At 42.1% G+C, this 27,792-nt stretch overlaps 1 protein-coding gene across 1 annotated transcript in view; it reads right to left on the reverse strand.

The window, feature by feature from the left end:
• Window positions 1-1,949: 1,949 nt before the first annotated feature.
• The window catches only part of PROZ (protein Z, vitamin K dependent plasma glycoprotein), a 284,994-nt gene continuing 259,151 nt past the window's right edge, over window positions 1,950-27,792 (reverse strand). The window contains exons 7-8 of the mRNA XM_069204954.1: window positions 11,719-11,836; window positions 1,950-3,993 (exon numbers count right to left, since the gene is read on the reverse strand). Coding sequence (XP_069061055.1) covers window positions 3,464-3,993; window positions 11,719-11,836 — 648 coding nt within the window. The 3' untranslated portion in view covers window positions 1,950-3,463. The remainder of the gene's footprint in view (window positions 3,994-11,718; window positions 11,837-27,792) is intronic.

Genomic DNA, 27,792 nt, shown 5'->3' on the forward strand with positions numbered 1-27,792 from the left:
ATCCACTCAATTCAGTCCTTCTGGACAGAAAGTGCACAGAACAAAATCACAGTTGAGCTTTTGTTTATTGGTGTCTAGAGCTATTTGGTTGGAAGCTGGGCATGAGTCGAGGGTACACGCGGGTAGACAACATCTACCCACTCTTTTCACTGGGTGGACGCCATCTACCCTGCAAAAGGGTTTGCCCCACAGAAGTATACTAAGCTTGCCCTGGTGTAATTTTCAGACACCCGAGCACATTCAACAGTACCAGCACATTGTCTGCTTTTATTCCGAGCAGCGATGTTCAGGTGAGGTGGGGGTTTATCAGCTTCCAGCTAGGCCAATAAGAAAGGCTGAAGTTAAAGTGGCATTGGGCCTCATTTTTTTGGAGTATCCTGGCTGAGAATTATGTGGAGCTTCACACCTATATGCAAAGGAGGGGAAACAAAGGCACTAAACTTATCACTTCACAGCTACCTAAAAGAGGCATGCTTTTGACTTTGTCCAGTCCCTGTAAATAAGATGCATGCACTGTAAGAATGTCAGATGTGTTGGTCTATCCCATTATTTACACAAATACTAATTTAAATACCACTATTTTGTTTCATTTCTCTCGTAATGCAATGGCGGTACTCATCCCAATACAGGGTGTCAGAGCACTTTACATCACACATACACAGTATACATTGACAATAAATCAAGTGTGTAAATCAATGTGCAGGGTGTGTTACATAATACAGTGAGGATTACAAGGTGTAGGAGCCACAGCCTTCATTGCTTAATGTGGTTACTATAATGATTACAATTTATGAACTGCAAGTAACAAAAGGATCTCTAAGTTAAAAGCAATACTCACCTATTTACAGAAAATATAAATCTGTCATCTGTGTGTTGAATAATGTACTTTCTAGGAGATATATTAACCCTCTGTGCTACTTTAATTTAAAACTGGGATTAGACAAAAAAACAGATTTGTTCAGAAAATACATTCACCTCCAGATTAATTTTACTGTTTCTAATACTATTCCCTGAGATTTACTTGGAACACAAAAATCTCTGCAGCAGGTGCCTTAACCCCATTTGATATTTTAAAATACAGACTTGGAAACAATTAACTAGACCATATTTACTGCCACATTTCTGATTATTGTCAATTTCTTTGAGGCAGGGTTTTAACAAATGAATGTACAAGCTTAGGTCCAGATTCTGCGCCTGGGTTGAGGTCATGGGTTATGATGTCACTCCCTGTGATGCCACACGTGCAGTGATGTGACGCAATGTGATGTCACGTGCCATGATGTCACTTGCATACTGCTGACTTGGTTAGTCTCCCCACTTCTTTTTTAGACTTGTGCCCTGGTTTGACGGTTTCATTTGGGATGGATGTGGCTCCTCTTGCATGCCATAATCATCCTCGAATCAGGTCATGGTAGGGCATGAGTGTCTGTGTCACATCTGCGTGTGTCTCGCACCATGACAGGAGCATTGGCACACTCCAACATGACCATCTCAGTTCACATCAGCCAACTTCTTGTGCAGAGTGCTACCGCCTCTCATGCAGATGAGAAAAAATAAAACATTATTGAACTGAACACTTAAAACATATCCTGCCAATTCATGCTCATCCAACCAAAGCACTTAGACCTTCTGACTGTAGGTTTACACATAGGAGCAATGCATACAGAAAGAGGTAGATTTCCGCGTCTGGTAGAAGTATATTGTTTTGCTCAATTTAACTACACCAGTTTCCATTTATGTACTTAAAGTGCTATTCTTTTTTTTAAAAAGAAACAACACCGACCTTACCTTTAATTTACTGCCCGTTATTCATGTATTAATTAAATCTGAGTTTCTAAACCTAAGCCAGTCCACAACAGTAAGACTTAACTCCTTGAACTTGGTATTCCCCTTACAGTAAATCTTAAGAAGCATTGGCAAAGCCAACGGATGTGGCATGGGCAAGATGGTGTGGTGGTCACTTTTTTTTTTTTACTTTTATTGTAAGCCTCGGCCAAAAACAAAAATAAAGGAAAAACATGCATGGCTCTAAAAACACATAAGTATTACACAAGTTTAAACAATCAGTGTCGGTGCTTTTTGTCATGCAGGGATTGAAACAGTTTTTTTTTATTTTCATGGGAAAATATGATTCTCATTGGCACTAAGAAATGGTACACAATTGACTTTGACTTACTGGGACCTGAAGACATAGTTTAAACATAGTGAAATTACTAAAGTAATTGAAAAGGATAAATAATGGAAAGAAAAAAGCATTTGCAAATTAAAGTACTGGCCAGGCATACAAGCGCACTTCTTTTTAGGTCATCCTCAAAGAACACATTCTCAAAAAACACACTAGGACAGCCTGGTACTAGCTCTTTCTTCTAAGTAGAAGCAAACCATTCTTTCTGAAAGTGACTTCAGAACTGCTGCTCAAACCCTCATGCTCTTGCATCTGGAAGGTGGCATTGCCCTACTCCATTGCCACCAAGACTCAGCACTGACGACCCTTGGGAACATTCTACATGATGCAGCACATCTCAGGGCGGGCCTGTAGAAATATGATCACACCATCCCCATCCTGATGGAACTCCATTTGGTTCCATTGTCAGGCCGCACCATCTTCAAATCCAGCTGCATCATTTACAAAGCTGTCACAACCAGCACTACATCACAATGGATTAACTTGCCACAACACAGCTTCCTCGCCTATTTCTCATTACCTTTTACCATGTAAAGAACTCTGCTGCGTTTTAGCTAGGTTTGCACTACAGAAATACGTCACACATACATACTTAAGTGGATGTGCATGAGCCCAAGGACAAATTCTATCACTCGCAGTTCAAGTGGGCTAATGGCTGAAGTGGGCTGACCTATTGTTCTGTGCTTTCTGCTTTGATGGGTGAAAGCAATACGTGAATGACTGCTGAACAGACCAACAGTTTAAGAAGGCCGATCCACAGCCTCTCTATGTGTGTGTAATTGTATGTATTTTTGTATTTATGGATATTTTGATTGCATGAGGCTGTTTCCAAACTTGGCATTTCATTGAGAAGCACAAGGTCACAAGATAGGGTCACAAGGACTGACCAGCACCTCTGAGCCTCAAGAATGTGGAAATGTAGATTGACACAGATTAACTGTATAACATGAAGTGCAACATAATGCTTTCAAATCATGATGTGATTTGATGAGCACATACTTTAACATTTGTGCCACGGAACTAAAGAAATGATATGCTTCATGACTACCAAAATAAAATTCTTCTAGTTGTGGTGTAGAAAAATCTGGGCCCAATGGTCTATATTCTACACAGTTTTAGAGGTTAGGTAAGGCAAAACAAAGCTATTCTTTTAAATCAAAACCAAACCATTCCATATAAAACCACATATAATATGAACAGTATTACATGTTCTATATCGAACAGTTGCAGAAACAGTGGAAGCCTTTGTTTTACCATTAGAATATTTATACTGCGGTTTTACTTCATTATTTGGTTGAACCAAGTAATGTATCGTGAAACTTTGGTGAACAGTACCACGTTGAGGTGACTGATTTGCATTGACCACGATCCTGTGATGCCTGTTAGAAACCAAGTGCCATTTTGTTCAGTAGCAAACACACCACCCCCAGCCAGTGTGCCATTTATAATCTCCTCGGAATACCCACAGAACATTCGGTTGGTGTGGGTAATGTTCAGCAGTGCTTCACACATCGCCTTTTGAAGATATGAAACTTGGAACTGAAGCGGTAATGAATCCAATACATCTTCCTCTTGAAGCCTCAAGGCGCTGATGATGCCCACTTGTTGTGGTATCAAAACGTGCTCTGCAAAGTCCCTCTCTGGAATGCAGATGGGTAGATGGTGCATGTTGTACTCAATGGGCTTGCTCAGTTGAAGCAATGCAATGTCATTTTCACCTTTCTCTTTAGAATACCTCATGTGTGTATGGATTTGGTGCACAGGAATAATCTGCTTGTGGTCATCAGCTGCAGTCATTCCAACAAGTCCTAAGGAAGAACCATGTTATAGATATTATGTGATACATTGCAACAAAATCCAAACATGTTCTTAAGCATTGTTAGTATTCAAGAACAAGTTACTCATTGTTGGTAACACTCTTATTTGGTGGAAATTCTATCTAACCACAGGCTCCTCTCCTTGTTACTATTCTTCAGGCATCAGATTGCGTACAGAAACTTTAAAGCAGTACTCCTGCATGCCGGTACGTGACATTGTGCTGCTCCGAGCTGACGTCGCTCTGATCCAGAAGTGGCCAGTGCAGCCACATATAAGTGCCACCCAGGCATGCTTGTGTTAGTTGCTTTCTAAGCTACCTTTGCCCTTGGATGCAGAGCCTATAAGCAGATAGGCAAACCCAGTGTGGAGATCTCTAGACCTGGTACTTTTGTAGATAGAAAACATTCCAATTCACAGAACGGGGAGGTGAGAGGGCCACAGAGAAATCTGCAATTAGATAGAATATTCACCAGAACTAGGGTTCTCAAAGTAATTTAAACTTCGAATTGATATTTCTAACCACAGATTCCTCATCTTGTGAATAGATACCTTAGCAGTATCTCCCCCGGTGGTTGGTATGTGAACTGACTCAGACCAAAACGTCCAGCAGAACCAAGTACCCCAAAAACCCCTCTCAACAGCCTGACTGCCGAGGCAAAAGTACTTTGTGAGCGTATGTACCAGCACCTACGTAGCCATCCAAGAAACATCCAGGACAAGCACTACGCAGGCCAATGCACTGGTAGCAGCTTTGGCTGTGGTGGAATAAGCCTGTAAGGCTTTTGATGGCTGCTGCTTTGTCAATGCATAGCAGATCTTGATGTACAGAGGAATCCATCGGGATTCACTTTTAGACAGCCTTGCCCTTCTTTGCCCCAGGGAATCCCACAATAAGCTGATCATCCACCTGATATTCTTTAGTGCAAGGTATGTAAAGGCTTAGTGATCTCTTGGGGTCCAATAGGCTGTCTGACATGAAATGGAGTGACCACGTTTGATAGAAAGGAAGCTCAGATCCTCAAGACCAACTTGTCTGTGAAGAATGTTGTATAGACTGGATTGACAGAGAGCTCCTAAAGGTCACTCACATGTCAAACCGATGTTATAGTGAAGAGGAAGACAGTTTTCAATGTTAAGAGTCTTACTGGACAGTTGTGCAGTAGCTCAAAACAAGTGCACATCAAAAAGGTAAGGACTAAGATCAAGTCACAATGTGGTATCACTACGGGCTCTAGTAGAAACAAATGTTGCAAACCCTTGAAGAATAAATTTACAGTTAGTTTAAATAAAGAAGGCTGATCTAGTAAACAGAAAAAAGCAGAAAAAGCAAACAAATACAGTTTAACAATGTCAAAGTCCTTGCTGACTTGGGACAAAACCATTAGCACAACTTTAGACAATGTGGCTTGTAGTGGTTCATTTTGGTGGGTGCTGCACCAAGCCACAAATCTGCAGGCGAATACTGATTTTATAGAGGGATGCCTGGTCGCCAAGATGGCATCAACAAACTCAAAAGGAAGGTCAAATGCAGCCAATCATGCATGTTCAACCTCCACGCATTGATGTGCAGATTGTGCATGTCCAGGTGCAAGACCCTGCCCTGTTGCTGTGACAGAAAATCCACACAGAAAGCGGCGGTTTCATCAGAGAACAAATGCTCATGCCCTGGAGTTCTGGATATCACACTCTCCTTACCCATTCTACTACCACTAGGTGGACTTGGGCCCAGTCCTTCCTGATCTTCTTCAAGCAGGAAAGGTAGTGTCAGAAAGCATACAGGAGCCATGGGCCCCACTCTAGGCTGCCCTCCATATAACTACGGCGAATGAGGTGCTTTGTTTGGGGGCAGGGTCAGGAGGAGAAACAAGACGAGTGGCTGTGGAAGTATTCTGGCATGCTGCAGTTCCTCATACTAGATTGGTGGCATATTGGGGCAGTTCAGGGTTGCAAAATCATCCCCTTCATCCACTTCTAGGCGTAATTCATTTCTGAAATAGAGTCTCCTAGGGAAGTCCATTGTGCATAAATGCTGACATTGAATGCTCTCTGCAGAAATTAAAAGATCAAGCCAGGGTTTTCGCCATTCGTGAAAGATGCCTTACGCCACCTCCGGATGTAACGGCCAGTTGTGGCCAGCTAGGCATCTGTGGCTGAGGTTGCCTACCCTGGTATTTTAAGATTCTGCCAGGTGGTTCACCATTAGAAATCCTTTGACATTTAGCTACTTCAAGAGTCAATGCTTCCTGACTCCTCCCAACCCTACCTATTGGAGTACCACATAAAAGTTGTGCTGTCCATACACCTGTGTCATATCCCTCTAATGGTGGGCTGGAAAGCTTTCAACACCAAGCGAATCGCCTACAGGTCCAACAGATTGATGTGGAGTTGAGTCTCCACCAGAGTCCTCTGATTTCTACTTCTCACAGAAGGCCGCCCCAGCCCAGAAGTGATGCGTTCATCACCACTGTCAAGTCTGGGCTGGGTAAGGAGGGGAGTCTGCTAATGTCCTGATTGTGGTCTTTTACAGTCTCCTCCAAGCCCTGGATAGAATCTGACAGATTCCCCTGGTGCTGTGCTCATTGGGACTTGAGATCCCACTAGAGAGATCACATATGCCATCTGACATTCTGGCATTCTTCACCAGGAAGATGAAGTAGGGCAACAATCCAAGGACTCTCAGAGTAATTTGCATTGAGATCTATGGCAGAATCTGCAACATAAGGATCACAGGTCAATGTTCTGAACTCTCCTCAGATAAAGGACGAAACTGTTTCTATACCCAGATTGCCACCAATGAACGGGAGCATCTGTGAAGGAGTCAGGTGTAACTTTGACATGTTGATAGTAAACCCTAATGATGCTAAAGAGATTGCAGTCCTCTTGACATGGTGGACAACTGCCTGGAGCCCACCCGCCTTCTCCAGCCAATTGTCAAGGTAAGACTGGGACCCCTGATTTCCGAACATGGGCTGTGACCACCACCATCACCTTTTTGAACACCTAAGGGGCACTGTGAGACAAAGCAGAACACTACAAACTGCAAATGGTCCTTGCCCTCTGTGAACCCCAGTGGGTGCTGATGTTCTACAGAACAGGGGTTTGGAAATAAGCATCCTGCAGATCCAAAGCAACCATCCAGCCTCCAGGGTCCCCAGGGCAGACGGGACCTGGGCTAGATTGAGCATCTTGAATTTGTTCTTCTGCAGGAAGGCATTGAAAGGGTAGAGATTTAAAATAGGTCTAAGGCTTCCATTCTTTTATGGCACTAGCAAGTAGTGGGAGTAAAACCCAGTCCCCTAATTTCTGAGGCTGGAACCCTTTCTTTGGCCAAAAGAACATGCACGTCCATCTGCGAAAAGGACAGATGGTGCTCCATCAGTGACAGCCTATAACCAACTGGAGGAAATGTTGGATCAACCTCCAGTAGCTGGCGGGTTGGGGGACATAGCTGCCCTTGTCTCTGATGCCTTAGGGGTTATGTCTGTGCACTGTGGTCACAAAATGACTTGGGAGACCTGTTGAGCTCGGGGTTGAAGCTGACATTGGCTGTATTGGAACCCCTACCGTAGCCTCAAAGGGAGAGAAATTGTTGATGAAACTGTCTGGTGGGAGCAGACAGGCCCAAGGAATGTGCTGTTACCCTACTTTCTCTGTGACATTTCAGGGCTGAGTTTGTTTTCTCACCAAAAAAAGGAGAGTTATCAAATGGCATGTCCATTCGGGATGGCTGGTCATCCACAAAGAAGCCTGTAGACCTCATCCAGGTATGGCACCGAGTCCTGTAGACCTCATCTAGCTGTGGTCCCATCCCCTGACCTAAGTAGTCAGTCAAGCCAGAGCAAATCAAAACTTTTGCTGCACTGTGGCCTTCCTGAATAGCTTAGGTTAGGGATGCCTGAAGGTCAACCTGAACTGCTGGTATCATTTGGGAAATTGGTGTCGTATAGGGCATAGGAGCTAAGGCATAGAAGACTGCTGGCTTTCACAGACTGCCAAGCAAGGTTTGTGGATGAAATGATGTGCTTGCTAATGATCTCAATTTGTTTTGAATCATGAACTAGTGGGTCGGTGGGGAAGGTGTTTGGAGTTACCTTACTGTTGAATGCCTGCACTACCAAGATCTCTGGTGGGGTGCTGTGTAAGGAAGTCAGGATTACCAAATTGATGGCACAGAGTGACCTGCCTATTGAGTGGTGGTCCCAAAAAGTGTCACCCAAGTGGCTAGAAGAGTATCTACGAAGGCTTTGCTTAAAGTCAATAGAGGTTATCTATGTGTTTAACCAGACAGTACCTCTGTAAGAACATTAATCTACAACCCCATAGTAGGTACCTGTAGGTTCAGTACTTCTGCTGCCCTCCACATAACTACATCAAATGAGGTGCTTTGTGCAGGAGGAGAAACAAGACCAGAGGCTAAGGAAGTATTTAAGCCACTGGCATTCTGCAGTTGCTCATATTAAATTGGTTTCATTATATTGAGGCAGTTGAGGAGGGGGTCAAAAATCATCCCCTTCCTCGTAACTGTCATTATCTGGGTCAGTGCCAAAAAGGTTGTGTAAAGTCTGATGCATGGTAAGGGCAGGATATCAGAATCTGAGGGTTAGTGGTTTGGCAATGCTCTGGCAGGATTAGAACATGGCCTCGATCAAGATCAGGGTGGATTCTGCTCGAAGATGAATAACACAATGGGTTGAAAATCCTCCTTAGATGTCAGTGGGGGCAGCATTTGGAAATGAACAGGTGTAGTGGGTAGCACCAGAACTGAAGTTGGTACTAGAACTGGTGTTGGCCTTGAAATGGGCTCCAGAGGCAGAGACGGCTCTGAAGGTGGACTCTCTGGCAGGTTTAAATGGATGCCCCTGTAGATCCTTAGGGCCCAAAGGCACAACAGAGGGAACAAGCAGAGTACTGAAAATGCTCAGCATGGCCTCCCTAAAGGCCTCAACTTGCCCCATCATTGCCAGCAGGCCAGAAATTTCAGGACCAGGCTTAGAATGGGCTCAGATGACTTTTGAGATTGGTGGGAGAATGATAATTCATGCTTAGATTTCTTATGCTTCATTTTGGACTTACCCAAAGACTTTGACCGCAATGAACATCTGCCATAGGAAGCGGGAGCAGAACCTTCCTTTCTATCTTGACTGGCCACAGTGTGGAATCTTCCGATATCTGGCCACATAAAGTTTGGTTTTGTGGTCCTGTGTGGCTTTCGGGTTCATCTGGGTGTAGCAGTTGCAGGCCCCCGAGTTGAGGTGGGACGCAGGCACCAAAGACATACCTTGTGAGGGTCTATCAGAGACATCTGCTTACAACAGTCCCTGCATGATTTGAACCCTGTCATTTTGGGAGGTGAAATTTTCCTTTGCAGACTGAATTTATTTTTGGAAATAGTGCACAAAAAAATCCAAAAAAGGCTAGGAAGTAGTTCTGTATATGTGTCTGAAGGCACAGAATCAGCGTGCATGGATGGTGCTTGTATGAAGCAGATACTTGTGGAGCAGAATGATGTCAGCACAGAGCCACACAATGCCATCTACTGGCGCCAGGAGTAGTGCTTTAATGTTTGCACATCCAGTTAGACCTCTGGGGAATATTTACAAGGTGAGGAATCTACAATTAGAAATATCGATCAGAAAAGCATAGGCCAAGTGAAAGCACCTGGATTCAATGTGGTAAGGATGCAAACACACTCTTGCACAAATGCTGTGGTGGTGATGGTGCTGGTGGTGAAGGTGGTAATCATGGTAGTAAAAGTGGTGGTGGTCATGGTGGTGTGATAGTGATGTGGTGGTGTTAATGTCAGAAATTGTGTTGGTATTTATGAAGGTAGTCATACTAGTGGTAATGCTGGTTGTGGTAGTAATAGCAGTACTGTCAATGATGGTGGCAATGGTAAGGAGAATGGGATGTGGTAATGGTAGAGCTAATGGTACTTGTAGCAATGGTGATAGTAAAGTTGGTGATGGTAATGTCTTACACGGGATTGTTGACAAAAATATTAAAACAGTCTACTGCATTAAAATAACATGCGCATTTTGAATGTATGGTGTTTCAGTGTAATGTTGAAATGTAAAATAGTTCCTCGCACTGTAAAGCATACACTCCATCAAAGGGAGAATGATACGCCAAATATTTCACACCAGGCGGTGAAAGAATAAAAGTCCACTGGAGGCAGACAAAGCCCACTCTATGTATTTTTTTTAATTGGTAACAATACGTCTTGTGGACAACTGCACTGCCAACACAGACCCCAAAATGTCGTGGGAATATACTTTTAATGTAGAAAAATGATAAGCTATTGATAGATTTGACGATACCTTAGTACAATTATGTTGGAAATGGACATAAGAGAAGACACACCTTATAGGCCTCCATTGTATTGTCAGTAAGCCTTCCAAAACGTACTTGCCTGTTTCGATAGGGTTGCAATATGGTGGCATGCTGTGTAGGGTGATATGCTCATCTATGTGCTGTAGCAGGGGGCGCCGTATTTAGACCACGTTCTAAAGTGTGACACTAAAAGCTTGCCATCAATTCAGAACCCCTGTAGGCCACATTACATGATGTTTTACACTATGGCAAAAAAAGCAGATATCTATTTTTCATTCCGTTTCCTGTTTGTAAAATGAGAAAATAAGGAACCTATCTCGCATTGATGCATTAGTCAAACTGAGTAACGCTGTTCTCGGGGCAAAATGGAGCAAGTTGGTTTTATTTTTTTTTCTGAGTGCTCCCACTCGTCAGTCTGCCTAAGCCGTGACTTACATTTTGGAGGAAAGTGGCCGGAGGGCCTCACATGACTGGTTGTAGTCCCTCACCAAACCCCAAATCATGAAGGTGTGTCCCCCCCCCCCCAGCTACTTGACATAGACTGACCACATTGAGCGGAATGATAAGAAGAGGTACTGAATTGTGGTCTTCTAAAAACCCAGGAAAAACCTATTGGAGAGTGCCAGTCGTGCTTTGAGTGTGGTCACATGGAGGTTTTCGTTGCATACACTGCCCACGGACCAGATGGAAATGTCCCTTGTAATATCATGTTTCATTGAATAGTTTCATGAATAGCTACAGGCACTGGCCTGTACGGGTCTGGCACTCAGTAGCTGTTGTGCTTCACTAAGGAGCTTGCCGAGAGCGAAACAGATTGACCAGAATGCACTGGGAGGGCTACTGAATGATGTTTTACCTGAAGCCTGTTGGTGAGCGCCAGTTCTAGTTTGGTGTGGCCACATGGAGGTAGTTCTTGTTATTTTTGTGCTAAATATATATATATTTTCCACAGTATATCTGTAGTAAATATTCTGTCATTTGACTGTACAGACTCTACAGCAAAACTCTTAATTCCAATCCCTGTGCAAACTCATATTTGAGCACAGCTCTAATTATATGCCAAACTTTGAATTAGGGTTTAGGTATACTTTAGGCTTGCAGTTCCATATTGTTAATGGAATAAAATGAAACTACATGCCCAGCAAGCTTCATTGCACTGCGGAGAAATGGCTTAAAATCCCCCTATCGTCACGGAATCAGTTTATAGCAATGACGCGTAATGATAGATCACTAACTGAAATAGCACGTTCAAGGTAATGTCGATGTGTACACAATCCTAAGTATTTCCCCTTATGCAAAAGTAAATATTTCTTCAGAAAAGTTTTCAGTGTGATGACACTCTCTCACTACATGGATAAAGAAACAAATATTGCCTTCCTACTTACCAGTTGCTACCTTGAAATTGTGGTGCATGCTGGCACACTCAGCGGTAGTCAGGACAAATTTGGAATTCAGTATAGCACCACTGCAAAACTCTTTGCCACTTGAGTCAACTAGAAGGACCTTTAAAAAGAAAAGATACATTGTCTTTAACTATCAAAAAAATGTTAACAATAGTAGAATAGCAAGAGCTTATCAAAATTACAGACAGGCCCGGACAGGCTGTATTGGGCACTAGGGGTTTTACAGATGGGCTGGCAGGTTGGGGGCACTTTTTTATTGCTGGCAGGGGCCTGTTTTGTTGTTGGGGCCAGGTCAGCCATGCTTCTTGCCGGCAGCTCTTCGGCGCTTTACAAAAGAAACAATGCGATACAAATGGTTTTAAAAGGAGTGTGGTTAGACCACGCTCTCATCAAAACCACTGGTTTTTGCATTTGGTTGGTTCCTGTCTTCAGGGCTGGCTTTAGAACCTGGATGGGTGCACTGTCCTCAGGGGAGGGGCACTCTGTTTAGCAATAATATTGCATTTAAAAGTACCTGCTGCAGAGTTCCCTCTGCATCCAGCCTTCAGGCAGCAATAAAAACGTCAAGATAACTCTTGTGATTAATTTCCCTTCTACAAAGATGAGACGTTTGTCTGGTGGCAGTTTTGACTCGTCATAAAGTAGCGCAGAGGGTTAAAATGCCTGCTACAAAGAACAGATCTGTATGTGAATAGCTGATTGGATTAGTAAAGCTTTTACTACCGCTTTAAAACAAACAAAATACATGTATGTGGGAGAGTGGCTATGGAGACATGAGGGGCTCTTTTGCTAGATAGTAGTGAGGGAATCCAAAGAGGAAGTCATCATGTGAGGGGAGCACCAAAAAAGACTGTTGCACCAGGCGCCACCAGCGCTAAAGCCAGCCCTGCCTGTCTTCTACAGGGTTGTCACAGCAGCACTGACATTCAGGGGATTAGACGGAAGGGAAGTGAGAGATCTGCTCTTGTTTAGCTCCGAAAGTTCAGAACATATATGATGATTAAGACACTTCAAAATTCAAAACAGTCTATTTTTATATAATGTGGCCATTGCAATGCATTTCAGTTTAGTATATTCGAACATACCAATGCATTGAGTGACAATAGTTAGAAGTGATTCTAATCATGAGCTTAGAAACATTTATGCTCATCCGCCACTGCCTTCACAACAATGCTATTATCACTTGTTCGCTACGTGCAGCATGAGGGCTGATTGGACAAAGGACCTCATTTACTAAGAAGTTGTGAAGCACCAAATTTAGCAGCACCACACTGCGTCACTTCAGAAACGCAGGAATGCATCGTATTTAATACAATACAGCGCACACCTGTGTAATATTGGCTGCCTAGCACCAATGCAGGCACCCTTGCAATATAGATCAAGAGTGCTTGCATTGCCGGGAATGATTGTTTATATGCAGGAAGGTGTTCCTTCCTGCAAATAAACAATCAATAATGATGATTTGCTAATCCTATGTATGCTGCACAATGCAGCACACATAGGAGTAGCAAATTGTCATTATTTAATGATTCTTTATGTGCAGGAAGGGACACCTTCTTGCGCATAAACAATCATCAATGGTGTTTTGAGATTCCTGAGTGCTGCAGGATGCAGCACACATAATAAAAGGAAAAAGGAGGAGAAATAAAAGGAGGAGAGAATAAAAATAATGCCATCCCTGGGTTGGGGTTAGTTTTTGGTGCTGCCTCAGGTTTACAAATCCTCCTAAATGTGGGGCAATGTCAAAATGCTACGGGTGTTGAACTGGAAGGCCTCCAGCAACATCTATTGCATGACCCTTTCAAGCAAAGTGTTGTGTGTAAAGGGGCCATATTTACAAAGTGGTGCTAAGCCACAAAAACATTGATAAAAGTGAAGTTCTGGTGGCGCAATGCCCTTGTAAATGAGGGCCAAAGTTTGCCAGTCTAACCCTGATTAACAATATTTTCATAAACCAAGACTGCTTTCCCCTTGAGAAAGTTTTTTGAAAGGACAAGGTGTACTTTCCTTGCATCTATTTCCACCAATTGTAGATGTGTGATCTTCTACCTCTTTGGTTTCCAGTTCTGGTCCACAAAAGCAAGATTAATTATCGAATATTTAGAATATCAAAATAGAATTCATTTATATGGAGTGATGCTCTGTGGTTAACCTGAAATTCTAATGCGGATGCTTTGAGGACCAATGCTAGACACAGAAGCTCTAGGTCATTAGTGATTTAAGAAGTTTTATCCATGGTAGCAGAAGCATGCAGTTCTTAGATGATTGAATCTTGTTATTCTTACGTCTGGCTTAGCCAAGACATTTACATTTTACTAAAATTATATTTATAATATAGTTTCTTAGAGGGACTACCAGCCAGCCCTCTTCATCCATAGTTTTTTATTGTCTTATTCACATTTTATTTCCACCCTCTAGACCATACAGCATTGGACAAAGGGCCAGCCTGCTTCATTTACTAGCTAACTTTACTGTTAGCCAGTGTTCAGTTCTTTCTGTTCTTTCATGAGGTGCACATCCCCACACAAAGCAACTCCCTTCACCTCCAGAGATTACTATGACAATGTGTGCTTTTTGATATCAAAACTTTTTTTGACTTTTAGCCAGTGTTCCTATCCCCATTGATAATGTTTTGCAAAACCCATGATAAAACAAAAGAAGCACTGGCAAAGCCAAAAAGATGTCAGTCAACAACAGACCTACTGGCTTTGCAAATGCTTGTTTTTTTTTAAATAACGTCACATTAGGAGACCAGTGGTCAGTGGGATAGCTATCATTAGTGTAGTTGGGGCAGTGGTACTGCACTCACCGGTCTAAGGGGACCACCACGCCTCAGTTATAGTCATTTAGCATTCAAGGGGGGCAGGGGCAATGAACCCATTTCCTTTGATGCATGGTGGCCAATAGTACCCTTGATGAACAAGGAGCATAGTTCATTAAGAAATGTGGCAAAGATTGGGTTTGTGTATCTGTACGAATATAATAGGTGCCTAGAAGAGAGTATTCTGGAAGGCCAGAGAGTAGCTCAGAACTTCTCTGGAGCCTGTTCAGAGAACTCTAAAGCATATTGTATGCGTAGCAGCGATCTGGCACTAGAGCCAGGGTAGGTAAGCATCCTCTCCAGAGGATTTTGTATAGGGTTTCCCACCCTGGCATTTAATGTGTGTATGGCGAGAGTGCTAGAGCGCTGGTTTGGGAACCACTGTGGTGCAAACATATGGACTAATGAGCTTGGCGTAACACAAGCAATAAGATAAATATACAACTCTTATATTGTGAAATACCTCTATTAGACATTATGTTTGCATCTACAGGAAGGAGCGCTCATTGTCTTTACTTACCGGTCCTAATCAAATGAGTTTACGCTACCCTTCCTCTTTATCCACATATCACCAGTCCTAATCCTTTGCTGTATGTAAAACACTCTTATGCCTCTTCTGATCTTGGTTGTACTGAATAATTAAATACATACATAAATGAATATGCACAACCATGAACATACACATTACCAGAGCGTAACACTAACCACACTAGAAAGCTTGAGATCAAAAAGAAACCAAACACTTCTTTATTCAGCAACATTAGGAGAAAAGGAAGGATTATTAGAACAAACGAGCACCAATTAAACGTAATTCCAAAGTAGAGTCCAAAAAAACCTATAAAAAGATGCCTTCCGAGGAATGTATTCCAGCCCAAATTCCTCATCCTTTTGGCATGCACAACAAGGTACTTACAGAAAGTAGTACTGATCTGGGAAGTCCAGGTAGGTGAAATAAAGCCTGGAGGGCATGAGTCCTCTGACCTAACAGGGGAGACAGACGAAAGGCTGTAGAGTATTTGCGGATAATGAAACAGCTACCTTGGCACCAATCACAAAATGTATGGAAGCCCTGAAGGATGGCTGCTACAGATGGAAAGACTGGTAGGTTTACAGCCAACACAGGATAGAGATGTTAGACAGTTGAGTGGGTTCTTGCAGCAGATAGGAATCGAGGAAGAAAGTTGTCTGAAACACAAGAGCCCTCCAGATAATAATCATAGTAAATGCAACGGTTTGGCAGTCTTTGGGAAATGGAGATCACAGCATAGATGGCCTGCCACTCATGAACAAGGTACAAATGTGTTCCCTTCTTGAATCTCCCTGGCACAGAAGAAGGGAAATAGGAAGTGTTTTGTATTCTCTGTGAAATCCAACAGGTTGCAGGTCTCTTTGCAAGGCAGGATGAAAAGCAAAATTCTGATGTACTATGAGCTTCTCCACTGAAGGTGGTGCAATGACAATCGTCTCATTACTGCGTCAAAGAGGTCCTGACAGTTGAGCTGTACATTGTTGAGTTGGGTTTTTGACTGTCTGAGGAAACAGACCAGAGCTGGTGTAGTGAATTATTGGTCAAAATCTGTGATCCGTGATCCTTCTCAGCAATCTGGTGCAGAGATTCACATATCCAAGAAATAGGCAGAATTCTGCTGCCATGCTGCAGAAAGGTAGTGCATCCAGTGGTTTCAGTGGGAGATCTCTATTTTCTTTTATACAGCATGTTGTAATTGATAGTAATGTTACAGCCACTATCCTGAGTTGTTGTCATGCAGTGATATCCTTCCATTTCTTCTTGGATGCTCAACTGAGCCATCATAGTCTCTTGGGTACCAATTAGTATTCCTGGGGGTTTCAGATTAGCACAAATACTTTAGCAACTTGTGCCAATACTGGGGGTAGCTTCAGGTGTGTGTCTGGAGTATTACAGCTCCCAACTAAATGCATTCTTAGCTTGGTAGTTGGGTCTGGGGGCTCTGGCTCAAGTCTGCTATGTCGGTGTTTTTTTTTCTCATCGTCCTGATATCTCTAAGAGGTTTTAACTTGTTCATTGTTTGGATCTGGAACTTAAATAGTGACTGGTTTACCAAAGAAGAAGTATATCAGGGCCCACAGAAGTAGTTCTTGAATAGATGCAAATTTACTACTTTTTGGAATTCACAAACATTAGCAGTAGTAGGCTTGGAAAGCCGTGCTAGTCTCACATTTCCAGGTATTCTTCTGGCAATCAAACCCCCAAAGGGTGATGAGACGAATGCTTGAAAACGGTCTAACCGCTGACAATCGCTTGGCGTAGCATTCCAACTGTTTTTCATCCATTGTGCCACTCTAGACAGAGAGGCTGATTTAGGATTTGGTGGATGGAATAAAGGTAGACAGGGTAGTGGAGATCTTTACATCTGCCACCTTGTCTTTACCCCAGCCTCCAAATTTAGAAGTGTCCACCAGCGGACATTCTAACACATGGCGGTTGATGTCAGTGTAGGAACATTTTTCTGGATGGCTCCATTAAACATAACTGACAGGCTTCAAACTTTTTCAAAGTTTTATATTTTTTTAAAACAAACTCCTAATGCAGGAGTTTAGTTTTGTAAAAAGCGACTAAACCTTACACCATGGGAGTTTGCTTTTTTTTTGTTTTGTTTTTTTACTGTCCCTCACCCCACCGCTAGGATACTCATCCTGGCAGTGATGAACAGTTAGAAAAAAGCCACTCTAGATAGGACAGATGGTAAGATGGTTTACCTCTGACAGCCCCTACTCCTTTGGGCCACTGGAGATAGATGTACATTGACAGAGTACATTTTGCTTTATTGGTGTAGAACCTGCAGTCAATGTGACTCAAAGCTCGATAAAAGCTTGCTGGACAGGGAACTCCATCACTGTTGCAAAGGAATAACCTATGCACAAAACTCTAAATGAAACCCAGAGGCCCTTCTACAGCAGATCAGTTCTGACACTGCTCTTCAAGCGAACAATCAATTACAAACCTTGGTCATTTCACTCTGAGGCCCAGCACTGTTTTTAGGTGAGAAATTTGAGTTTCACACCCCTTGAATTTCACTGTATAAAGTACACCCCTGACGGTAACTGATTACTACACCCTCAGTCTTTCACTCAGACTTTTTGAAGCTGATGCCATGCTGAGTGCCTGGCACTTTCATTCCAGCCTTTTTCCTGCAGAGCTTCTTTAATTGCTCGGATACTCGCACAGGATATCATATTGTCCATTCTATCAAAGATGAAGCAGAAGGGGAAAACTTCTGTGGCATCTGCTCCCTCTAAATATCTGTTCTGCTGGCCATTTGGAGAATCTACTTCCAATTCTCAGGTGGATCAGCATTCATAAAAGGTGTGCAGGCTTGTTCATGGCTTGCTGGATTCAGAAGCTCTCTCATTGCTGGCTCCTACAGGATCTCCCAGAAGAAATTAGTAATGCGGAGGGGATTACCATTTCTTTCCTTGAGCCAGAGGTGGAAAGGAAGCTCTTAATCATCAAAAGTCCAATGGTGCACATGTTCCATTAAGGTAATGTCTCACTCAGCAGAGTCAGCTTCCTCTTTGCTGTGGGCTGGTATGTCTGTATGTATGTATATAGACTCCTGTAGTGCAGACATAGTCAGAAATGAGTGGAGTGCTGATCCACAGCTCTGCTTTGATAGCAGAAATTCTTCACTGCAGGTCTTATACTCAGACTGCTTCTCACCTCTACACTGTTGGTTAATTATGCAATGTATCAGACTCCTTTCCATGGTCAATGATCCTATGTAGGACTTTCAGTGCACTGAGTATCTATCTTTTTATTGATTAATATCTTATTTAGTTGTGTTAAGGCCATCAATAGAATTGCTGCATGGCCTCTCATTAACTTTCACTTTACGAGCCACAATATTTTGTATATCACTGTGAACTTCCTTTGTCAAGAAGAACGTGAGATTGAAACAACATAGTGTCGGTTGGATCCCACTTGTATACACATTTTTTTACACAGGGAATGTGGGTCCACTGTTTAAAGCTTCAGAACTGGGTTGGATCAGGTCTCTTCAAATGTCTTTCACGGCCTGCCACACAGACTCAGCCTGTGTACAAAGTGATGGTTTTCACAGCAGGGAGCATTAAGGGTAGCTGAAGCAGGATTATCCAACAGATGGGCACAGTGAAGAGTGAGATCTCCACACCAGGCTGTCATCAGCCTTATTGAAGCACTAATCAAAGAGAGCCAAAAGAGCAGACTTTGCCTAGAAATATTGTCACTTTGAACAAACTATACTGCAGTCCCACACCTCACTCCTATAATCCACCAAATGGCAATGCTCAAGAAGGATTAATCAACAGTCCTTGGCTAACACGCCCATCAATTTCTAAAGGTTTTCCAGTCTTCATCCTCCCTCACTTTAGTGTACGTGTCTCCACCCTCTAACTACAGGAATTCATGAAATATATTTTCATTGTCTGGGGAAGTTGTTCTCATCCTCCATCTGTAGCTATGCTAAAACAGGCACATCCACAATGGATCCCCTTTGCCTAAGTACTCAGACTAATACATCACATAGAGTCCAACTACAATAAACCTGCTACGCACTTACTCCGCATTCGTGCACTCAACATGCACACAGGATATCATAGCAAGTGTCTGGGTTTCCCGTAACACTGGAACTTTTCATAAGAGGAGTCAATGGCTTGGCACTCCTCGACACAGAGAAAAAGGTCTGGTCACACTGCTGATTCACAAAACAGGTATGTAGCCACCACTATGTTGTATGATACACACAGAGCATGGGAAGTAGTCTACTGCCTACTATGAGGTTATTCTTTGTTTGCCTGTAGTGCTTTCCTCTTATTTAGTTTCTAAGCACTAACATAACACACCAGAAATGCACTTCTGAGGTCAAAGAAGACTTTTATTGTTGTTAATTCTTCCCCAACCCCAATTTTTATGTATGACGAATTAGTAGCTTTCAAGTCCGCGTTAATCAAACAAAATATATCAGTTTGCAATATACACAGCAGGTTATATTTATAAGATATTGAATGCAAAGCAAAACAAATACTTCACCGTGTGGGAAACTATCTACAGCTTCATCTTTCTAAGGTCTGCAAGCTGATGACCCCTGTCAGCCGCGAGAAAGAGATTCATCTACCCACACGGGATTGCTGGCAGCTGGCGCCAAGCTCCAGCACGAGGTCCGGCAGATTTGAATCTGACTCTCTGCAGCCTGTTACATTCGTTACAAAGGTGTGCCCCCTCCTCTCAGACCTGGGAAACTGAGCAAGCCTTTTGGAGACTGGCCAGGTCTCCAAGACTACTCCTGTTCCCAAGCTCAAGCAGAGAGAACAACACCATTTACCCTCTCTTATCAGGTCTAGTCTACTGTGAGAAAAACATCTTGGTTCAAAAACACAGCTTGGAAAAATACAGCTTGGATTCCCAACTGCAATGTCTAACTCCACGTTAAAGGCAATAGGCAGCTAACCTAAATATCAAATGCAATGTCATGTTAAAGGCAATAGGCAGCTAACCTAAATATCAAATGCAATGTCTAGTGTCATGTCAAAGCCAATAAGCATCTAAGCTGAATACAAAATGCAATGTCTTATATCATGTCAAAGCCCATAGGCAGCTGAGCTGAATACAAAATGCAATGTATAATATCATGTCAAAGCCAATAGGCAGCGGAGCTGAATACAAAATGCAATATATAATATCATGTCAAAGCCCATAGGCAGAATATCTAATAGCATGTCAAAGTCAATAGGCAGCTAAATTGAATACATCATGTCAAAGTCAATAGGCAGCATGCAATGTCAAAGCCAATAGGCGGCTAGACTGGATACAGCATGTCAAAGCCAATAGGCAGAATACAGGATGTAATGACTAATGCAATGTCAAAGCCCATAGGCGGCTAAACTGAACAAAACATACCATGTGCTACTGGTGAACATTGAGCAACTAATATGCGCAGTGGTGAAACACAAAGTCATTGGTCAAAACAAAATTTAACAAATGGCAGTACATTCCGCCCTTTGACCAATGAATTTTTGTTTCACATATCTCTTGTTTCAAACAAAAACAAAAAACATCAGTATCAGCAAATCAGATTTGAATGATCCCTGTAAAGCAATAGAAGTGAATTAACATATAGATTTCATAACCTTTCACATCAGATACATCTACATAGAAAAGACTGGGCAATTTGTACTCTGAATGAGTCTCTAATTCAACAGTGTTAGCAATTTGATGTGGCATGAGTTCTACTCATGTAAAGGTGCACGGTCCACCTGAAAGGTTTGCTGGAAGATAAGCAAAAGTCAGAGTTCCATACGAGAAGGAAAAAAAAAAAAACACACAGCTTAGTTCCAGTGGAAGAATGCAATCAAACAAGTTGAACTTGAACTGAAGGCGCAGTTTGCGCAAAATGGATCCATGGTGCTGGCACTTTACTCAGCCAGGTTCAGGTTGGGGATTCGGTCCCTTCCCCGACCCCACACGCACACACCGGAAGGGGGACCACACAGCACACTCAGGGACAGTGGCGAAACGTGGTAGGATCTGCAAAAGAAACAAGTATGACTTTTCTTGCAAATAACATTTTTCATTTAAACTGCACCCTTCCTCTTTCTTTCCCTGTTTTATTATCAGCAGGACGTTTTTGGGGCCCTTTGTTATATTCTCTGCAGGTTCTGGAGGGTCACTTGGGGCTTCAGCCCACACATCAGCACTGAGGTTTTTATCTGCTGCGCCACAGCTTCCCTTTTCTTGCACTGTCAGAAGGGCTGGGGCAGACTCATTCTTTACCAAACCTCCATTCACTGCATTTTTGCCAATTTGGGCCATTCCGTCTCCAATTAGTATGAATAAATCAGATTCTTTTCTAGGTATCAGCATAATTTCGATTTTTCCTTGGTAATTTGCAACAATCACTCTCCCTAAAACCTGATCAATTTGCCATTTCTGTCCTGGTAACTTTCCTCTCCCCAACTGCTCTGTGACTGCTTGCATGACAGATTGCTTTTGTGCGTGCTGCACAGTTTTTATCAAATCTAGGGGAATGTGCACCTCTCTCATCTCTGTCCACCTGTAAGTGGCTTTTTCTCTCAGCTGTTCACATTTCTGGGGCACCCACTTAGCCATCCCCACTAAGGCAGAATTCTGGGTGTACACTTCTCTCTCTGCATTTTTCTCATTAACATCTGCAAGGTAATTGAACCAGTTAGGTGCTAAAACATTAGCAATGAACCAAAAATCAGCGTAAAAATGACACATCTCACGTAGCTCTTGCTTTAAAATCTGACACACATTATACAACGCTGTTCCTTCTACTGTGCCAGAAAGCAACATTTCAGTCAATGAATCATTAGTAAAACAAACATGCTTTTTATCTTCAGTGGACACGAATTCAAATGGTGCACACAATTTCATTGGTAATTCTTTTATCTGTAGTACTCTAGCCCTGTCTTGCAAGTACCAGATCCATTGTATGATTCTAGCTAGGGGCACTATTTTCTTTCCTTGTTCTTGATTTAAATGTACATAAGTATTTCCTTCTTGCACTGCGCAAAAACCTAAAGTCTGCATTATTTCATTTGCCAAATCACAAGCGCGCAGCTGCATATTATTTTTCACAGTGACCATATACAAAAGTGTTAGGATTTCACTCAAATGAGAGCTATTCTTTTTCCAAAAATCAAACAAGCTAATGAAACTCGGTGTCTCTTTCCCTAAAATCTTTCGTTTTACTTGGGCATTTTGCAACGGTAACTCGTAAATCACATTCTGGTCTCTCTCGTCCGTGTTATCAGTTAAGGAATGCATTTTGTCTGCCAAAAACCCTAGCTCACACGAAAACTCAGTGCAGCTCGGAGCTGTCTTAACCCCCTCATTACTGGAATGGGACAAGAAAGATTCTTCAAAAACAGAATTTTTATAACTTTCAGCATTATTTTGAATTATTGTATCCTGGCTAATTTGCTCACGTAAATTCCTATTTTCATGTTCCAACTGCCTACATTTCTCCTGCATTTCTCTGTAAGCAGATAAAGGTATCCAGACCTTTCTGTCATCATTACTTCCAAAAGACACTTTTTCTACATATGTACAACAGAAATTATTTCTCAAAACACTATCAGGCATTTTAGCTACACATGCATTTTCAGACATGGTCTGCAGTGCTTCTGTAATTCCCCAAACAGAAAACAATTCACAGTTTTTCGTAGCACCATCAGGCAGTTTATCAACACATGCATTCCCAGACATGGTCTGCCGTGCTACTGTGATTCTCCAAAAAAACAATTTCTGTAATTCTCCAAACAACAAAAACAATTACACTTTTAAAGTGTGCACTTAGAAATCTACCAACTCGTCAACACCCTCTTAATCACCTCTTAATGACCGACCCCACGCCTTCTGGTACCAATTGTAGTGCTTTCCTCTTATTTAGTTTCTAAGCACTAACATAACACACCAGAAATGCACTTCTGAGGTCAAAGAAGACTTTTATTGTTGTTAATTCTTCCCCAACCCCAATTTTTATGTATGACGAATTAGTAGCTTTCAAGTCCGCGTTAATCAAACAAAATATATCAGTTTGCAATATACACAGCAGGTTATATTTATAAGATATTGAATGCAAAGCAAAACAAATACTTCACCGTGTGGGAAACTATCTACAGCTTCATCTTTCTAAGGTCTGCAAGCTGATGACCCCTGTCAGCCGCGAGAAAGAGATTCATCTACCCACACGGGATTGCTGGCAGCTGGCGCCAAGCTCCAGCACGAGGTCCGGCAGATTCGAATCTGACTCTCTGCAGCCTGTTACATTCGTTACAAAGGTGTGCCCCCTCCTCTCAGACCTGGGAAACTGAGCAAGCCTTTTGGAGACTGGCCAGGTCTCCAAGACTACTCCTGTTCCCAAGCTCAAGCAGAGAGAACAACACCATGTACCCTCTCTTATCAGGTCTAGTCTACTGTGAGAAAAACATCTTGGTTCAAAAACACAGCTTGGAAAAATACAGCTTGGATTCTCAACTGCAATGTCTAACTCCACGTTAAAGGCAATAGGCAGCTAACCTAAATATCAAATGCAATGTCATGTTAAAGGCAATAGGCAGCTAACCTAAATATCAAATGCAATGTCTAGTGTCATGTCAAAGCCAATAAGCATCTAAGCTGAATACAAAATGCAATGTCTTATATCATGTCAAAGCCCATAGGCAGCTGAGCTGAATACAAAATGCAATGTATAATATCATGTCAAAGCCAATAGGCAGCGGACCTGAATACAAAATGCAATATATAATATCATGTCAAAGCCCATAGGCAGAATATCTAATAGCATGTCAAAGTCAATAGGCAGCTAAATTGAATACATCATGTCAAAGTCAATAGGCAGCATGCAATGTCAAAGCCAATAGGCGGCTAGACTGGATACAGCATGTCAAAGCCAATAGGCAGAATACAGGATGTAATGACTAATGCAATGTCAAAGCCCATAGGCGGCTAAACTGAACAAAACATACCATGTGCTACTGGTGAACATTGAGCAACTAATATGCGCAGTGGTGAAACACAAAGTCATTGGTCAAAACAAAATTTAACAAATGGCAGTACATTCCGCCCTTTGACCAATGAATTTTTGTTTCACATATCTCTTGTTTCAAACAAAAACAAAAAACATCAGTATCAGCAAATCAGATTTGAATGATCCCTGTAAAGCAATAGAAGTGAATTAACATATAGATTTCATAACCTTTCACATCAGATACATCTACATAGAAAAGACTGGGCAATTTGTACTCTGAATGAGTCTCTAATTCAACAGTGTTAGCAATTTGATGTGGCATGAGTTCTACTCATGTAAAGGTGCACGGTCCACCTGAAAGGTTTGCTGGAAGATAAGCAAAAGTCAGAGTTCCATACGAGAAGGAAAAAAAAAAAAAAACACAGCTTAGTTCCAGTGGAAGAATGCAATCAAACAAGTTGAACTTGAACTGAAGGCGCAGTTTGCGCAAAATGGATCCATGGTGCTGGCACTTTACTCAGCCAGGTTCAGGTTGGGGATTCGGTCCCTTCCCCGACCCCACACGCACACACCGGAAGGGGGACCACACAGCACACTCAGGGACAGTGGCGAAACGTGGTAGGATCTGCAAAAGAAACAAGTATGACTTTTCTTGCAAATAACATTTTTCATTTAAACTGCACCCTTCCTCTTTCTTTCCCTGTTTTATTATCAGCAGGACGTTTTTGGGGCCCTTTGTTATATTCTCTGCAGGTTCTGGAGGGTCACTTGGGGCTTCAGCCCACACATCAGCACTGAGGTTTTTATCTGCTGCGCCACAGCTTCCCTTTTCTTGCACTGTCAGAAGGGCTGGGGCAGACTCATTCTTTACCAAACCTCCATTCACTGCATTTTTGCCAATTTGGGCCATTCCGTCTCCAATTTGTATGAATAAATCAGATTCTTTTCTAGGTATCAGCATAATTTCGATTTTTCCTTGGTAATTTGCAACAATCACTCTCCCTAAAACCTGATCAATTTGCCATTTCTGTCCTGGTAACTTTCCTCTCCCCAACTGCTCTGTGACTGCTTGCATGACAGATTGCTTTTGTGCGTGCTGCACAGTTTTTATGAAATCTAGGGGAATGTGCACCTCTCTCATCTCTGTCCACCTGTAAGTGGCTTTTTCTCTCAGCTGTTCACATTTCTGGGGCACCCACTTAGCCATACCCCACTAAGGCAGAATTCTGGGTGTACACTTCTCTCTCTGCATTTTTCTCATTAACATCTGCAAGGTAATTGAACCAGTTAGGTGCTAAAACATTAGCAATGAACCAAAAATCAGCGTAAAAATGACACATCTCACGTAGCTCTTGCTTTAAAATCTGACACACATTATACAACGCTGTTCCTTCTACTGTGCCAGAAAGCAACATTTCAGTCAATGAATCATTAGTAAAACAAACATGCTTTTTATCTTCAGTGGACACGAATTCAAATGGTGCACACAATTTCATTGGTAATTCTTTTATCTGTGGTACTCTAGCCCTGTCTTGCAAGTACCAGATCCATTGTATGATTCTAGCTAGGGGCACTATTTTCTTTCCTTGTTCTTGATTTAAATGTACATAAGTATTTCCTTCTTGCACTGCGCAAAAACCTAAAGTCTGCATTATTTCATTTGCCAAATCACAAGCGCGCAGCTGCATATTATTTTTCACAGTGACCATATACAAAAGTGTTAGGATTTCACTCAAATGAGAGCTATTCTTTTTCCAAAAATCAAACAAGCTAATGAAACTCGGTGTCTCTTTCCCTAAAATCTTTTGTTTTACTTGGGCATTTTGCAACGGTAACTCGTAAATCACATTCTGGTCTCTCTCGTCCGTGTTATCAGTTAAGGAATGCATTTTGTCTGCCAAAAACCCTAGCTCACACGAAAACTCAGTGCAGCTCGGAGCTGTCTTAACCCCCTCATTACTGGAATGGGACAAGAAAGATTCTTCAAAAACAGCATTTTTATAACTTTCAGCATTATTTTGAATTATTGTATCCTGGCTAATTTGCTCACGTAAATTCCTATTTTCATGTTCCAACTGCCTACATTTCTCCTGCATTTCTCTGTAAGCAGATAAAGGTATCCAGACCTTTCTGTCATCATTACTTCCAAAAGACACTTTTTCTACATATGTACAACAGAAATTATTTCTCAAAACACTATCAGGCATTTTAGCTACACATGCATTTTCAGACATGGTCTGCAGTGCTTCTGTAATTCCCCAAACAGAAAACAATTCACAGTTTTTCGTAGCACCATCAGGCAGTTTATCAACACATGCATTCCCAGACATGGTCTGCCGTGCTACTGTGATTCTCCAAAAAAACAATTTCTGTAATTCTCCAAACAACAAAAACAATTACACTTTTAAAGTGTGCACTTAGAAATCTACCAACTCGTCAACACCCTCTTAATCACCTCTTAATGACCGACCCCACGCCTTCTGGTACCAATTGTAGTGCTTTCCTCTTATTTAGTTTCTAAGCACTAACATAACACACCAGAAATGCACTTCTGAGGTCAAAGAAGACTTTTATTGTTGTTAATTCTTCCCCAACCCCAATTTTTATGTATGACGAATTAGTAGCTTTCAAGTCCGCGTTAATCAAACAAAATATATCAGTTTGCAATATACACAGCAGGTTATATTTATAAGATATTGAATGCAAAGCAAAACAAATACTTCACCGTGTGGGAAACTATCTACAGCTTCATCTTTCTAAGGTCTGCAAGCTGATGACCCCTGTCAGCCGCGAGAAAGAGATTCATCTACCCACACGGGATTGCTGGCAGCTGGCGCCAAGCTCCAGCACGAGGTCCGGCAGATTTGAATCTGACTCTCTGCAGCCTGTTACATTCGTTACAAAGGTGTGCCCCCTCCTCTCAGACCTGGGAAACTGAGCAAGCCTTTTGGAGACTGGCCAGGTCTCCAAGACTACTCCTGTTCCCAAGCTCAAGCAGAGAGAACAACACCATGTACCCTCTCTTATCAGGTCTAGTCTACTGTGAGAAAAACATCTTGGTTCAAAAACACAGCTTGGAAAAATACAGCTTGGATTCTCAACTGCAATGTCTAACTCCACGTTAAAGGCAATAGGCAGCTAACCTAAATATCAAATGCAATGTCATGTTAAAGGCAATAGGCAGCTAACCTAAATATCAAATGCAATGTCTAGTGTCATGTCAAAGCCAATAAGCATCTAAGCTGAATACAAAATGCAATGTCTTATATCATGTCAAAGCCCATAGGCAGCTGAGCTGAATACAAAATGCAATGTATAATATCATGTCAAAGCCAATAGGCAGCGGAGCTGAATACAAAATGCAATATATAATATCATGTCAAAGCCCATAGGCAGAATATCTAATAGCATGTCGAAGTCAATAGGCAGCTAAATTGAATACATCATGTCAAAGTCAATAGGCAGCATGCAATGTCAAAGCCAATAGGCGGCTAGACTGGATACAGCATGGCAAAGCCAATAGGCAGAATACAAAATGTAATGACTAATGCAATGTCAAAGCCCATAGGCGGCTAAACTGAACAAAACATACCATGTGCTACTGGTGAACATTGAGCAACTAATATGCGCAGTGGTGAAACACAAAGTCATTGGTCAAAACAAAATTTAACAAATGGCAGTACATTGCCCCTCCAAGTCTCCACACAGATTTAGATTTCACAA

The sequence above is a fragment of the Pleurodeles waltl genome, chromosome 8 (genome assembly GCF_031143425.1).
Source record: "Pleurodeles waltl isolate 20211129_DDA chromosome 8, aPleWal1.hap1.20221129, whole genome shotgun sequence".
NCBI lineage: Eukaryota > Metazoa > Chordata > Amphibia > Caudata > Salamandridae > Pleurodeles > Pleurodeles waltl.